We start from the raw sequence: 16179 nt of genomic DNA, 5'->3' as shown, positions 1-16179 counted from the left end.
GGATTCGCCCTTGCATCCTGGCCGGAGAAATCACCTCTCTCCGCCGGGACGCTTCCTCCCGCCGCCAGTCCACTCCTGGAGGACGGAGCTCCCCACCCGGTACCCCTTCGCTGCGGCGGAGCCGGCTGTGCTGGACGGGCCGGGCCGTAAAAGTCCTGCCGCAGGCGGCTCACCGGCCTCTGTGGCAACGGTGAGGGGAGCGGCAAGCCTGCACGCTCCGCCGCCATAGCCATTACCACAGGTGAGTCCATTTTTCTTCGTATGCTTTACAAAAAGTGTATTTGTCCGTCTCTCTTCACTCAGTTACTCACTGCCTTGCTGAAGAGAAAGGGATGGCAGTGAGGAGGCAAGGCCTCCTCTTATGCGGTGAGATGCGCGCGCATTCAGGTAGGCCCGCCCAGGGGCCGGCTACGTCTAGAAAGTCTCAGTGAATGAATGCTTGCATGATAGGATCGAGGGGAGTACCCATAGAGTCCAGTAGAGGGCGGAGCCTGTGAGAGATATAACTTTCAGATTTCCGAGTACATAATTTCACACTGTAGCTCACAACCAGAGAAAAGACTACCATGTAATTGTTTTTTGAATGAGTGAAAATGTAATGTTCAAGTTTTGGATCACTTCAGAAAAACAACATCACTAAGAAAGCAATTTAAGCAAAGAAGCAGTCTCTTTTCTTTCATACAGATGTAGCAGCTAATTTAGGACAGTTTGAAACGCGAGGGTCGTGAACGGCCCGTGAAAGGCCCGTGATGAAGAGCCTGCCCCCAGTCTGACTTGAGACCGCCCCCCGTGATAAATAAATGTAATTATTGTGAAGCCAGCTGCAATGGATCATTGATCCACCAGGGGGTGCAGTGGGGTTCCACACTGGAGCTCATGTGAAATCAACTTCGATACAGTAAACTGGATGTACAGTATGTCTGGTACTACTGTATAGCGGATCTTTGTTAAGATCCATATGTCACGGATAGGATCATAGTCTGTGCTAAATAAGACATGTAATCATTTACAAAACATCACCATGTTGTTATTTAACAAAATAATGTTGTTTAGTCGAAAAAAACGAACGAGAGGAAATGCAGCCGGCTCTCGATTTTTAATCCTAATTTAATCATCATCTTCACCACGATCATTTATGTTTATGTTCGCCGAATTGACATGAAATCACTGACAAATATGAATATTCTGTATTCAACTTCATTAAAACGTTATTAACGTGCCTAAACTCAGTAATTCACTAAAAATATTTATATTTTAATGGAGCCTTGTCAGGCAGATCTTGATCCCTGGGTGTTATTTTTCCCCACAATGACCAAGTCGCTGCAAATTATCCCGCTTATTACATGGCCACATTCTCAACAAAGTAATGACATGACTCCCAATATTAATTGAAATGCTTTTATGGATTTAGAAAATGTTTTTATTGATTTAAAAAATAGTTGTATGTATTGATTTAAATTGACATGCATCCGCTAAGAGAAATAGTCACTAGACACTTGACACAGTGGCTTTTGGCAAAGCAGAAAAAGAACACTCAAACCGAGAGATGAGTTATTGTTATTACAACGTGACTTCACTATTATTTAACAACTGTTTTTATTGGGTTCTTTTATTTGGGGTGATATACACAGCTGTGATGCAGCGGGAGGAGCAAAACACACACTTCAAGTCAGATCATCACCCTTACTGTAGCTATTTTAATTACCTCTCAAACAACCGAAACTAGTTATAAATGTTTATTTTTACTGTCGGCCGGGTCACTCATTACTGGATCAGCTGCTGCATGAGACAGACACTGAAAAGTATTATCATCTGAAATTAATCATTATGTTATTAGTATTAAATACATATAAGTATTTTTACAGCTTGTATTTAGAAATACTCTGTTGTAATTATTGATGCATACATGTGTTCATCCATTCAATGTGGCATCTGCTATAATGGGGTTAATGTATGATATTACTTAATAATACAATACACTATATAATATATGATATGATAATTACATTTTAATTTGATTCATTTCTTATTTCATAGTTTCTCATCATTATTATAACAGTTCTGTTTCATATGAGTGTTGAGAGCTGTATCCATACATCTCTTAATTTTGCCCTCAAAGTGCACCAGATTGATGCATTTAACTTCAATTTAAAGAAAAACATCTTCTGTTGCCAAAGTGCTGTACATATAATAAAAATACCCTACAGTAAAGACACTTTACAGCAAATACAAGAGCACAGTTTGTTCAGAATATCAGTATGAGTATGAGCACCCTCTGTCCTTAGACCCTCACATCGTACAAGGAAAAACTTCCAGAGAAAAACCCACATTTCAAAGGGAAAAATGGGAGAAACCTCGGGGAGAGCAACAGAGGAGGGATCCCTCTCCCAGGATGGACAGAAGTGCAATAGATGCCATGTGTAAATCGAAGAGATAATGACATTAGACCGCATGACAAATAAAGAAGTGTAATGTAAACATTTACATTATTATTATGATTATTTAATATATAAAGACTATATATTATTGAATTACAAGATTAGATGAAAAGTTGTCTTTCTGTATTTGTGAATTAAGCGCCATCTCCTGGTTAAATCCTGAAATTGAAAATCTGGCAACGCCCTCTTGGAAAATAGTGGGAGGGCTTAACATTCCCAGATACTGGTCTTTGGCAGGTCTTAGGCAGGTAGCTGGCAGGTAGCAGGCAGGAAGCTGTAAACTGGAGTCTGACATAAGCTGCTACATCTGTATGCAATCATTTTCACTGCAGAGAGACAAGGGGAACTTACCATGAAACAATCCTTTTAGAGACATTACGCATTTTCAAAATCTGACACTGGTCAAATTTAAACTTCACATGGCTGTTCACCTCTGCCAACAATGTAACTTTTGTCCGTCCTTTGGTTTTTAAATTCACTCCTATCTATTTCCTCTGAATTTAAATATTTAAATATGTGTCATCATGTCTTACCTTTTTACCTATTTGGAAAACACTTTGAACTGCTGTTGTTGTAGCACTGCACAGAGGCACTTTCTAACCTGTTGTGCTTCACACACAGAGGCAGGGTGTAACATGAGATGACCTGTAAATCCTAGCTATTTAATATCCTCATGTGGACAAGAGTGTAAACTGCAACGCTGGGAATAATATGCCCTTCCAGTATGACTCAGTCATGAAAAATACGCTTAATAGGACAACTTTACCAACATTTTTAATAAATTGAATATCTATACTGTCATGGCAATGTTTGTCCATTGAATTACTATCCTCAATGTGATAATATACAATGGCAATACCTTTAATAAGACAAGCTCCAGTCTGTATTTCAGCCAGTCAATAGCTTATTGTTTTTCGTTTTTGCAGTGTTTAATTACCTGTGATTCATTTATGAAGCGAGTCCTGTAAAAAATATTTATTGGTGATAAATATGCCATTGTTGCCAATGAGAAAAGTGCTTAGTGTTTTACAGAAATTATGGGTTTATATTTTCTTCTCTTCTTTTGTCTCTTCAACCTTTTCTTTTTCATCTTTTCCCTTCTCCTTTTTTTCTCCTTGACCTTCTTGTTTGTATTTCTTTATCTTCTCACCTTTTTCCTATTCTTCCTTTTTCTCCCCTTGCCCTTGTCCCTCTTCCTTTTTCACCAATACTTCCTCCTCATCCTCCTCTTCCATTTCCTCTCCTGTGAGGCGCTCTAGATCTGCAATGCGATCTCTCAAAGCCTTATCAGTACTATTGTTTTTTCCGAGAATCTTCTTCAGCTTGAATTGCATCAGCTCCATTGTGTTGTACAATTTATTGACCTTCTCCTCCAGCTCCTTGGCCTCAGGCATGATGTTAGCTGGGTCCAAATCTATCAGACCATCTTTCATCAGGATCTCTCGCCCTTTGTCCTCTAGCATGCCTTTGGCATCGGGATACTCTAGCAGTGACTCCATCAGGTCATCCTTTGACAGGCAGAAGAGGTCTGAGTATCCAATGCTGCGAATGTTGGCTGTTCGCCTGTTGCCTGCTTTGCTGCCTTTAATATTGAGAATACTTATCTCACCAAAGTAGCTTCCACTTCCCAACACAACAAACTGTTTGACACCATCATCAGCTACAACTGCAAGTTTCCCTTCTTTGATTATGTACATCTCGCGACCAATATCACCCTTTTTGCAGATATAGTCTCCGGGACTGAACACCTGAGGCTGGAGCTTGAGTACCAGCTCGATCAGCAGGCCTGCCTCACAGTCTGCAAAAATACGAACTTTCTTGAGGGTATCCATGTGGACTTGGATGGCAATCTCAGCCTTCAGTTTGTCTGGAAGATACCTCAGCACCTCTCTTTCATCCTGTGCCTTACCGTTGTTCCAAAGATAGTCAAACCACTTGATGACTCGCAACTCAAGTTCAGTGTCGACCTTTCGGGCCTGTGAATGAAAGAAACACACAAATATTAAACATATATTTAAAATTAAAATAATAAATGATCTAATACTAAAAAGGTCCATCTACCTGCATGTAGTGCTTGATGTTGTCAATCCGTGACTGAAACTGAGCTTGGGCATCATTCATATTGGAGATCATGGTGGCGATATTTCCTACAATGGTGGCAAAGATCAAGACCCCTACTAAAAAGTCAATCACATGGAATAAAAATTCAGAGTCCAGGGCTGGTGGTGGAGTTTCTCCAATGGTTGTCAGAGTCAGTGTGGACCAGTAGAGACTGAATGAATACTTCCTTCCAAACTCCCCAAATGCAGGATTTTCAGGATCATCCAAAGCCGGGTAGACCCAGTCGTCGGCACCAAAACCAATGTATTTTGAGAAAGAGAAGAAGAAGCAAGCGTTCCAGTGGATGATAATGAGGATGTAAATGATCAAGTTTCCAATGCGGAAGATGTTGGGGTAGTTGGTTTTTGTTTCTGCCCTTGTGAAGAACTCCAACATACGGCTGATTCGCAGCAGCTTGTTGATGCGGATCTCTGGGTAGTCAAGGCCGAAGTACAAATAGAGGAAGTCAGTGGGCAACATGGAGAGGAAGTCAAGACGAAACTGGAAGCTGGTGGTATAGCGATCAAGCAGCAGCTTCTTATCTTTTACCATAAGTCCTTGCTCAAGGTAACCTGCATTCAAAGAGATGAATAGTTAATACTTTTTTGATTACACATCAATGATTGCCATTCATATTCACATTATCATCCAACTTTTAGAAAAAAATGTGTGGCAGCAGTAATTATTATAAAGGCCTTTCATAGTAAAGGGATGTCAATCCTTATAGTCTTGTGCTTTTTTATTTGTTTATAATTTAGATCACATAATAAGTCAAGTTAAAGACAGTCTTTTATTTTGCGAAATACATATTCTAAAAATGTTTCCTTGTATAGCCTTATGGCGCGTTTCCACTACAGCGCGGAGCACGGTTTAAGAGGGCTGTGACGTCAGCGGCCCGTCTTTGGTTGCGTTTCCACTTGGCCTAGTACCGGCCGGCGGGGTCCTAATTCACAGTTTTTCTGGCCTCATAAAATCGTGGGTCTAGGGCCAGAGACAACGAGGCTGAGTCGGGCTGAGTCGGGCTGAGTCGGGCTGAGTATGCTAAACTAGAGAGAGCATCGCTGGCAAGGGGGCTACAACTACAACAAGATGGACATATTTGACCGTGATTTAATTGTAATACACGTTTCAAAATGATGCCGAAGTAACAACATACTGATACCGGTTAGTAAAAACCATGAATTAATGCTTTGTCAAGTCTGCAGACAGACGGCAGGCGAAAAACCTTTTAAAATGCGTGTTTTCTAAATGGAGATTGGCTAAGCTAACGCAGTATATGCTCCGACCGTCCACACTCACAACAACGGCCTATACAGACATAAATAAAGCAGCGACTGTATTCGCCATGACACAGGCAGTCTGTGGTTTGTACTTGTTTAACTTTTGTCTAGTTTCTGAACATATATGAGGAGCTGTGAGCTCTGAGTGCTAACAGCTAACGGCTGTGTTGTTTTTCTGGGGTTCTCATTGAAGATGACGTCACGGCTCCGCCTACACTGCGTTACTATAGATATTACCCCAGTTCCTAAACTGTAATAGAAATGCGCCATAAAGTGAGCCAGTCCTAACGAGGCCTAGCCATACCGAGCGAGGCCGAGCGAGGCCGTGTAGTGGAAACGCGCCATTAGTGGTAGGACAATAACACAAATCTGAAAAAACAACCCATTGATTTGTCTAACTTACACTCCCGCTTACACAAGCCTACTACTGTGTTCAGATGATTATTTGAAAAAGTATTGTTGAGTTAAACAAGAACTGTGGATTTTTCTGTCCATCACTTAAGTAAAATAGAGAGTGAACTTCATGTGCATGTGGCAATTTGAGTGTGAGCTTTTCACCTGTTCTTGTCCTGAGGAACATGTCAGCCAGGTAGATCAGATCTGAGGTGTAGTCCAGAATAACCCAGTAAATGATGTAGTCATGCTGCAGCTCCTCAAAGGAAGCCCTGTTTGCAGGAGAAGAAGAAGTGTTTTGTAAATGAACAATGTTGAGCAGCTTCACCAATAGGTTTTGTTCTGCTACTGCAAAATGACTTGGTCACTTACAAAGCAAATATTTCTCTTATTAAATGTGCAAAAAAAAAAAAAAAATCAAATTGCGTCATTTCAACAGCCAGTCTCGTTTGAATATCATCACACAATTCCCGACAAATCGCCCAGGTTTTTCAAGTTCTAAAGCATAAGGTGGGGAAAAATATTACATTTAGATTTTTTGAATGTTGTTAAATACTATCGAATGAGACACTCAAGCCATTGCAGCTCCATAGACACATACACACAAAGCTCCAGGGATGTGTTGGATATATCATGTATATTCATCATTGGAGCTGAGTGTGCCATAACACACATTGACAGCCAAGTTTATTATCATGTTATTTTTTACTCTTACTTACTATTTTTGGGAAGGTGGTCCTCTGTCATTTTTTTACAACCAGATGTGGTCCTTTTATAAAAAATGATTTAGCATACATTACTGCAGTTAATTCAAATTAAATTAAATAGCTACAAGCTTTTTAAAGAAAATTAATTATCTGCAAAAGGTTAGCCCCTGCTGAACTCTCATTGATTTGTGATATCTACATACAGTATGGAAAAGGATATGAAAAGCACTTAATGCAGCTGAATGGAATCATTGGAGCCTTTGAACTGCAGAGCAATGAAGGTTAAACAAAATGAAGTCACCTGGCTATGATCATGGTCCAGTTGTACATGACTGGTAGTGTGATTACGAGCAGCCAGTTGTAATACAGATTTCCAGCAGGATTAAGGATAAATATTTCTTTCGGCCTATAAAAAGAAAGATAGGAAGTGTTAATTAACTATGTGAAAAATGTGCTTAAAGGAAGTTGCTCTGAATTATGCACTTACTTATCTTTGTCCTTTTCCTTTTGTCTTTCCTTCTCCTTTTCCCTCTCTTCCTTTTCCTTTGCCTCCTTTTCTTCCCTCTCCTTTGCCTCCTTTTCTTCCCTCTCCTTCTTCTCCATACTGCAACACACATTATTACATTGGACAAAAATGTCAAATATTCAGTTAAAACAAAAGACTTTGCAACATAACCAAATTACTCTTTTTTTCTTCCTTTCCTTTTTTCAATTCTCCCTGGAAAAGGATTAATTAACACATTTAATAGGCCTGAAATTAATTTTTAGATACATCAAAGAGAAACTGTATTTTACAAGGGCTCCACTTTATCTGTTCATGACACTATAATCATACTTACTCTTCATTGTTATTGCTGTTATTCATATTGAGCAGATAAGATTCAGCTGAACTCCTGGAAGAAACACAGCATGTCACGCATAAAGTTAATTAAACTGTCTTTCTTTCTCATTTATGTATTGTAAGCTCTTTGTTTGAAGATTTCAAGTCCTCTGCTTACAGGTCATCATCGCTGGACCCTTCACTGTCTGTGGAGAGTTGTATTGCAGCGAGTGTGGGCACAGTGATATGGGGAAGGCTGGTGGAAGAGGTCATGGCAGCAGATCTGCAGTTTACAGTGGAACAAATACATCTTATTGGTCCATCCCAGCGTAATGATAAGCATAAAATACCTTAAAATTATGAACAGTTGGAACTATTAGTCTATTATTAGAATGTTCTATTAACTGAAAAATATTCAGAAAACATTTAGATGATGTTAATCAAAGTTTTAAAGCAAGGATTGTTAATTAAAAAAGATCCATGCTACCAACATCTGAAATGTAAATATTTGGTGGTTTTGTTATTCACCTATATATGAAAGTGACAACATTGGGCAAAACAAGACATTTGAGGAAGTCACCTTGATTTATAGACCCAATGATATGGAAACAATCTGCAGAAGAAATGTCCATATTTGATTCACTGTTAGATTTAGAAGTTTGAAAATGTGACACTAGCAGTAACAATGTGTTTTCAGTTGCAGCAGAAATAAGAATTCAATAAAACTACTAAAAAGCACTCTTCAGTCTTTCAATGGTAATACAGAAAATAATCAAATCAAATCAACATTTTATGCAGTGTGTTGTAATCCCTTGGTATGAAATACTGCTAAATGTGAGCAGTGTTAACAGAACCACACTACATTAAAGGTTAAGTGAATGTCCCTGTTTGCATTTGCAGTCCCAAACCACAGTCTGCCTAAAAACTTTAAGATGTCACCTCATTTCTCTATCATTTTAATCAACTTACCTTTTTGTTAATGTAATGAAACATCCATTTCCTTTATATCCTTTTGCAGTTTTTGAAAGACCTGGAAACTGGCCACTTACAGCAGCAGCGCTTTTATTTTATTTATCATCAGATGCTGATTAAAATAGTATCAATATGTAGCTGGACCAGTGACACCTATAAGCACTAAGTTTAACTAACTGTGTCATAGAGTCTCAGTGTCCCTGATAAGGATTTGTGGATTAGAGTAGGCTGAGAAGAGAGAGGCGAAGTCACTCTTCCTTACACTTCCCCCCAGTGGGAGATGAGATTAAATGTGTGGACAACCCTCAGTTAACCTGTTGGTAATAAACACTGATAACCATTTTATCTAAAGACTCCTTTAAAAGACAATCTGAGACAGGCTATAATTTTCCTGACCATTTGTGGAAAGGATTTAATCTGCTTGCGCACGCAAACACACACACACACACACACACACACACACACACACACACACACACACACACACACACACACACACACACACACACACACACACACAATACAGCGTCTCCTGCTCAGTCAGCACCCTTAGCTTTGATCCTATTAGATTGTGCCGGGTATTACTGACTTCAGATCAGGTCGATCAGGTTCCTTTTACATTGATAACAATCATGAGAGTGATATTAAATGTGAACCTCTATCAGTGTTCAGTGCTGCAGCAAGCATTATAACAACAGATCCTCCTCCCCTGCTGCAGACTATAGACATCCTGTGGTTCAGTGGCACTCCCTGTAGGCTGATGTGGATCATGGATCGCAGCTACTTTATTAACACCCTCGGAAGCCTGACACATCAAATAATAGTCAGAAAATTCGAATTTTTGGAAATTGAGGTGTTTATTACAACTTTTAACAAAATACAACAAAAACATATTTGGTAATTATTTTTATCATATTTGATATGTCAGGCGTTTATGGCAATTTATTGAACAAAACAACGTCTCCTTTTGAAACAAAAACAAATATTGATTATTACATTTGGGAGATTTTGAACATGTCACAACCCGAAACAACAGGCTATATAAATACAGAGTATTTCTTTGCCATCTAAAAGTACATGTAAACACAAATGATGTTGTACTCTCTGACTTGGTCAATATAACATAGATTATGATAGCCAAGGAATTGTTTTAATAAAAAATCAATAAGTTGTGGCAATTATTAGCAAGTGAGTCATTGCAACATTTGACTCACCGGGTTACAGAATGACCGGGTTACAAAAAAAACACGTAAATATCTCAATTTTGACTTTTAATATATTACATTTTAATCTTTAATTAGTTTAATTAAATAATCTAAACAGAGTTTTTGGCATTGTGGTAAGCATAATGCAGATTGCATCATGAAATGTACTACAATGACACTGATTATTTTCTGGAGAAATGTACTCAAATACCGACTGTATACCATTTGATACATACATTTTCTCCACGATTTTTCTATGAAATAAGCTACAAAATATAAATTGATTATAAGTTGCTTCAATACAGTAAATATTCATAGTGAAATATCAGTAACAATATAAAAGTAATTTTTACCGTAATTTATTCAATGTGGGCAAAGATGTCGCTTCCAAAAGCGTCTGAACCGTTACATGACGGTAGCCATTTTGGATTTGGTCATTAAAAGCGCTCTACAGCCTGCAGTGCCCGGATAATCCACCAGAGGGCAGAAGACATGTATCACATTGCATACAACAGGTCTTTTAGGAACGTACTAGTCATTTAGATGACGTAGAGGTCTCAGAAACTCATGTATCAAATATGATACACATTAAAAAGCATTTCTGGAAGTTACATTTTTTAATGAATAATTATCCGACTATAGGTTATGATTGCATAATGTTCTTGATGTGTGTGTTTGTGGCAATGGAGGGGCAGTTTAGTGAAAAGAAAGAAAAAATTAATGGACCACATTGAGATACTGTATTTTTTATGGAAATGTTTATTTGAAACATAGTTGGTTTTATAGCAAACTTTTAACAGATGTCACTGTCAGCAGAGGTGTAAAAAATAACATTCAAGATTGCTGCGTTCTATTCAGCTCCTTCAGCTTCAGATTCCTGGTGAAGTCTATGCTGAACTACTGCCGTAGCTTACTTTTAAATAGGACAAAACCAACATTAATGTCATTACTAACACATTTTCCTATACTGTGAACAGTCAAAATGTCTGTTGTGAAAAGTCATAAACGTACATCACAGAGTTTATCAAAGACATGTATTTGTATCTTATACAAACACTCGTGACTTATAAGTAAAAAACTGAGAACAGAATTACAACAAATATTTTGATTCAAGACAAAAGGAAGAGGATAACAAATGCCTATTCTGAACAAAAAGCACACTCTCCTCTTCTCTATCCAATATGCCACAGCTTGTCATCCTTTAGCGCTGCTTTAACTTCTCATTGCCGCTTCTAGCTATTGCTTTAACTGCTAACAGAGGAGCACTTAGGCTGGTTATAATATATATAACTACACTAAAGCAGGATCTGCTGCCACCCCTGTTGTATCTGTCTCAGCTGCTAGGGGGGCATCAGCAGCACCAGCATCAGCAGCAGGGACATCAGCAGCAGGGACATCAGCGGGGACATCAGCAACATCGGGGACAGGCGCATCCACAGCCACCTCTGGGGCTGAAGGGGCAACTTCAGCGGGAACCACATCAACAGGAACCACATCAACAGGAGGCACATCAACGACAACAGCAGCATCAACCGTGGCAGCATCTACAGGGACGTCCACCACAGCTGGCTCCACAGCTGCTTCAGGATCTGCTGCAGGCTCTTCTGGTGCCACTTCAACAGCTGGCTCAGCCTCGGCTGCCTCCACCTCCTCGGCCTCCTCTTCTTCATCAGAGTTCAAGGGGGCACCACCGGCTGCTGCAGCTTTGGGTGCAGCACCTTCATCCTGTACCGAAGATAAAGACAGAAATTAGTGTTGTCTAGTTAAAGTGTTCACTGAGAGCAATATGATTCTCCAAAGAAAGCGGACACTGCAGTGGTGCAAATGATAGAGATTCACCTATTGGTCGCTTTTGCTGAATTATCTGGGAATATCTGACAGTTTACGTTCAATTCAGCCTCAGTTCGAGAGTTTTGGAATTATGCATGCTGGTAGTTAGTTACACTCTTGTTAATCTAATTATGTTAAATTGAAGATATCTGCTGTGAAAAAAATAATATTCAGGGAAAGCAAATAGTGAGTCTTTGTTCAGGCAGAGCTCCAAACTGAAATTCAGTCTCTGCTTTTATATTACTCTGATAATGCTCTCTTTGGCTGTTTTGACCATTTCCACATGTGGCACCCATCCTCTTTTTTTCTCACCTCAGTGTAAATCCTATGTGGGAGTTTCTTTTTTTCATGCAAGGCTAATCCTTGTTTACTTTTCTGAGCTTGTTTTGTTTGGCCCCTTCAGCAGGAGGACATGTTGTGTTATTCATGCCAGCACAGATGTCTACATTTGTAGTGCATTTCTAATAAGCAAACAATATTTCAGTTTATTGTGGTATAAAGATGTCTGCTCACCTCGTTCTCCTCCTCCGATGCGTCTGCAGCAGTAACAGCAGCAGGAGGTGCAACTTCAGCGGGTGCGGCATCCACCTATAAATACAAACACTATTAACTCAAACAGCACTATGAAGTATTTCAGATCAGATGCTGCCATGCTTTATGAGCTTACCACTGCTGCCCCAGCTGGATCAGCCTAAACAAAGGAATAATTCATTAATAGGTTGCAATCAGTAACAATGCCAGAGTCGCATTTATTTTTTAAGTTTTTATTTAAATCTAAAACTAAAGTCATGTAAGAGTCTTACAAGATATACACTTACAGGAGCATCAGCAGCAGGCAGGAAGGGGTTTCCAACTACTCCCTGAAAAAATAAAGATTTATGATTATAGATAATGATTTATGTCAAACTATCTTAATTGATGAGGATTTATATTACTTTTTTATTTGTTTATCTGTAATACTATATTGAACCCCAACTACCTGCTGCTGGTACATCCTGTACATCTCCATCCACCTCAGGGCCTCATTAGCATGTGCTGCTACCTGCTGAGAAAATACCAGACATCTCCAGACATGCTCTGCTATTAAGTCAATTATCCTCTCTCGGTCAGACACTTATCCTACTCTACATTTGATGACTAAAACATGGTAGGACATGCCATGGCAGACAGACACATAATCCTCACAGAAAAGCAACACTACTTACTTTTTCCTCATTGCTTTCACTCTCTGCCACCTGCAAATAAAAGAAGAGAAAAGAGGAAGTGACTATGACAATTTACTCTAAAGCAAAGCAGTGTTTAACATTTTAAAAAGGGATCCGTTGTCAGACTTAATTACACATTTAGGTTATGTTTAGGAAAGACTTACAGGAGCAGCCAAGGTAGTGGCCAGCAGGCACATCATGAACACCACTAGCTTCATCATGGTTGTTTCTGAAATAAATAAATATACAAATCATATCATGTTACATAGAACAATGATTTTATTTTGCTTAATGAGAAAAAACATTTCTGAATTAAAAGGAACGTAAAGGTAATTGGCTTCAAGTCCTGTAAGATTACTGGAACTATGCTTCTAACACCGTATCAAATTGTTGTAATGAAAAGTGTATCTCACCTTTTTCCTTGGTTCAGAGAGAAATGATAGATGTGTCTCCTCAGGTAAGGAAAGTAATCTACTTCATCGCTAACTTGGATCCCATTTATAGACTGGAACGTCCCGTGAGAGCCAATCATATCCATTAAAACACACTGAGCTATATCTTTGAAGAAATCTCCTAACCCTTTGAAAAAAAGAGGCATGTAGGGTTAAGGCCCACTTTTAGTTAATTACATGCTGTGCAAGTATGCTTAACACACATGCCCCCTCTCTTTATTGCCTAAAACCAAACAAATAAAGAAAGCTGACATAAGCATGAAATGATAATGACTGAGAGACACCACTTGGTTTGAGTTGGAAATATTTTGACCCTTTGAATGTGAAAACCCCTGTAGCTTTTAGGTACAAAGACTCAAACAGCTACAAAAGTAAAATATTGTGTACACTTAATTGCATCACGATAAACTTATTTGCTTTTCACAATGATGGAAGGTGTGTGTGTGTGTGTGTGTGTGTGTGTGTGTGTGTGTGTGTGTGTGTGTGTGTGTGTGTGTGTGTGTGTGTGTGTGTGTGTGTGTGTGTGTGTGTGTGTGTGTGTGTGTGTGTGTGTGTGTGTGTGTGTGGAAAGTGCTTTTGTGGTGTTTCACTTTCCACTGATCCTTGTGTTTGTTTTAGCTGATGTGGTTGTATATCACAGTAATTTGACAGTGCAGGTTTCTTATGTTTTTTCTTTGTGGTTCCAAATCAGATAATGAAAGACATACACCTATATCCTAGACATTCTTGCAACCAAACTGCTGAGCTAACACGTTTTAACTACACTTGTGAAAAGAAAAAACCTCCTCATTAGTTATTTAACTGTTGTTATCTTGGCACAGGGAGATTGTTCCTATGCGTGTTACCTTGAAACACTGGGCTGTTAGAAGATACATTAAGTTAATATAATGAATATTAAATTACTAACACAAATGCCTAGATTTAGCTAATTTAGATAAATGTGCTGCAGTTTCAGAGAAGAGTTTCATATCATATTGATCATATGAGTTTAAACAATAAGAAATGTACACTTAAAAAAAGTTTTCTCCAATAGTGTATAAAAAAATAAGATAAAACTGGGTCATTAAAAAAGGAAATAAGTTTACAACTTTGACAAATGTTGTGGGAAGATGCCAGTTTAATTTAAAGGTCAAAGAACAAGGCTCCTCTTGCCCAAAGAGAAACTTTGGTCCAACCAAGCCTACTGAAAGGGTTTATGTAATGTTTTTCCTTCGTTGTGGGTCTAAACCCAATTGGTGGCTTGTTCAGTATAATTGTTGTCTCTGTAGGCCAGGGGTCGGCAACCCCTGGCACGCGTGCCACCAATGGCACGCGGCACCGTAACCAGTGGCACACTAGGAATAAGTGGAATAAGTGTACAAAATATTTATTTTATTTTCGGATCCTGAACGAGACCGCCGCCAGAGCGCGTCTCCCCGTTACCTGCAGAAGGAAGCCATGCGCGCAACGCAGCCCCACTCAAAAAGGCCGATCGCGAGACGTAACATACATGACACTTTTCTCTGTGTGCGGCAAAACAAGCTCGCCAAAATCGCTTCACCAGTCTGGCAGTATTTTAAGGTGTCCGAAAAAGACAATAAAATAGCGGTATGCAACGTGTGTGTGAAGCAGAAATCCTGCAGCTCCACCCGCTGTGACGGACCGGTGAGCGGAGCAGAACACACAAGAGTTAGACCTAACACACTTAGCTATTTGATCTACCTTTGGAACTAGTTATAAATATATTTATTCTTCACTGTCACTCATTACTGGATCAGTGAGCTGCATGAGATACTGACAGGCTGTCAGGAGAGAGAGAGAGGGGGAGAGAGGAAAAGAGAGCGCTTCCGCTCATTTCCCCCGTGTTATTATCCAAAGTTAATGTAAACTTGAATAATATAGGCTACTTCATTTGAATGTAACAATTATGTTGGTTGTTGTTTGTGGAAGCGCCAGTGAATGAGCCCCATTAACTGAGTTTTAAACATCACTTTTCACGAGTGTTTTCGTCGAGCTCTTCAACACCCTCTCCCCCCCCCCCCCCGTTGATAATTCACGATCGTCGGCACGCTGATAAAATCTTTAAACTAAAATGGTAAACAATTACATTTGAGCATGTAGAAAGGCTGATAATAGTATTTCTTTCAAAGCCCAGCAGGGTATTAACGTATTAACACAGCCCAACAAAGTGTCTAATATGGCTGTAGACAGCTAGCCTGTTTACCAAATCCATATTAGAAACTAATTCAAAGCAGGTTTTGTGATGGTTTTAAAAACATTTTGTAATGTTTGGTGAAAAGTAGAACTAAAAAACTAAAAAAAGACAAAGCCTCCACTCTGCATGCGTTAACAACATTGTTGTTGGTAATAGTAGTACTTCATTATTAAGTTGCACAGAAATAAGTGAAGATGCACTATTAAAGGTGGGGTAGGCAATTTTGGAGAAATTGGCTCGAGATCGCTAGAATTTGAAAATACACAGCCGGAAAAAATCTGCCACTTCCTTACAGAGCCCCTCCTCCAACACACACGAACGCGCACATGACCAATGAGGGCACGAGATAAGTTTGTGCACAGATGGAAGGCTGACAGGCAGGTAGGCCATCCAGTTATTTTAGCCGGGCCGGCTAAAATGATTGGTCGTGCTTTTTACAGTACTACGGCTTCCACAGATGACATTTTTTTATGGATTTTTTATCAAAGCACTTAAGATATTCATTGCTATCGGGATGTTAAGAGCAAATATAACAAAAAGTGTATCTCGAGCCGGTTTCTCAAACTTACATACCCCACCTTTA

The 16179-nt window shown here is 39.3% G+C and overlaps 2 protein-coding genes across 2 annotated transcripts; both read right to left on the bottom strand.

Moving 5' to 3' along the window:
- Positions 1–3595: 3595 nt before the first annotated feature.
- Positions 3596–8011, bottom strand: cnga1a (cyclic nucleotide gated channel subunit alpha 1a). The gene is made up of 8 exons (XM_034120758.1): positions 7917–8011; positions 7758–7811; positions 7603–7611; positions 7406–7522; positions 7220–7324; positions 6377–6483; positions 4500–5110; positions 3596–4414 (listed from the first exon to the last, which is right to left on the bottom strand). Exons 1-8 carry the CDS (start codon positions 8009–8011, stop codon positions 3596–3598), a joined length of 1917 nt encoding a protein of 638 aa, XP_033976649.1.
- A 2937-nt stretch (positions 8012–10948) lies between these two features.
- enam (enamelin) lies at positions 10949–13389 on the bottom strand. Its single transcript, XM_034120822.1, has 8 exons — positions 13364–13389; positions 13115–13179; positions 12951–12980; positions 12725–12790; positions 12564–12605; positions 12413–12436; positions 12259–12333; positions 10949–11640 (listed from the first exon to the last, which is right to left on the bottom strand). The coding sequence occupies exons 2-8, from the start codon at positions 13169–13171 to the stop codon at positions 11206–11208; spliced, it is 729 nt and encodes a 242-aa protein (XP_033976713.1). The 5' UTR covers positions 13172–13179; positions 13364–13389; the 3' UTR covers positions 10949–11205.
- Between the last annotated feature and the right edge of the window lie 2790 nt (positions 13390–16179).

Source organism: Trematomus bernacchii, unplaced genomic scaffold (assembly GCF_902827165.1).
Source record: "Trematomus bernacchii unplaced genomic scaffold, fTreBer1.1, whole genome shotgun sequence".
NCBI lineage: Eukaryota > Metazoa > Chordata > Actinopteri > Perciformes > Nototheniidae > Trematomus > Trematomus bernacchii.
Note: the sequence above shows the minus strand (reverse complement) of the source record. Positions and strands in the feature narration are given on the sequence as shown.

Coding starts and splice junctions, on each gene's coding strand:
- enam (XM_034120822.1), bottom strand. CDS start 13,171: ATGATGAAGCTAGTGGTGTTCATGATGTGCCTGCTGGCCACTACCTTG. Junction 12,981..13,114: donor CCACTACCTTGGCTGCTCCT/GTAAGTCTTTCC, acceptor TTTTATTTGCAG/GTGGCAGAGAGTGAAAGCAA. Junction 12,334..12,412: donor ATCCAGCTGGGGCAGCAGTG/GTAAGCTCATAA, acceptor TTGTATTTATAG/GTGGATGCCGCACCCGCTGA.
- cnga1a (XM_034120758.1), bottom strand. CDS start 8,011: ATGACCTCTTCCACCAGCCTTCCCCATATCACTGTGCCCACACTCGCT. Junction 7,325..7,405: donor AAGGAAAAGGACAAAGATAA/GTAAGTGCATAA, acceptor TTCTTTTTATAG/GCCGAAAGAAATATTTATCC. Junction 6,484..7,219: donor TGGACCATGATCATAGCCAG/GTGACTTCATTT, acceptor TCCTGCAAACAG/GGCTTCCTTTGAGGAGCTGC.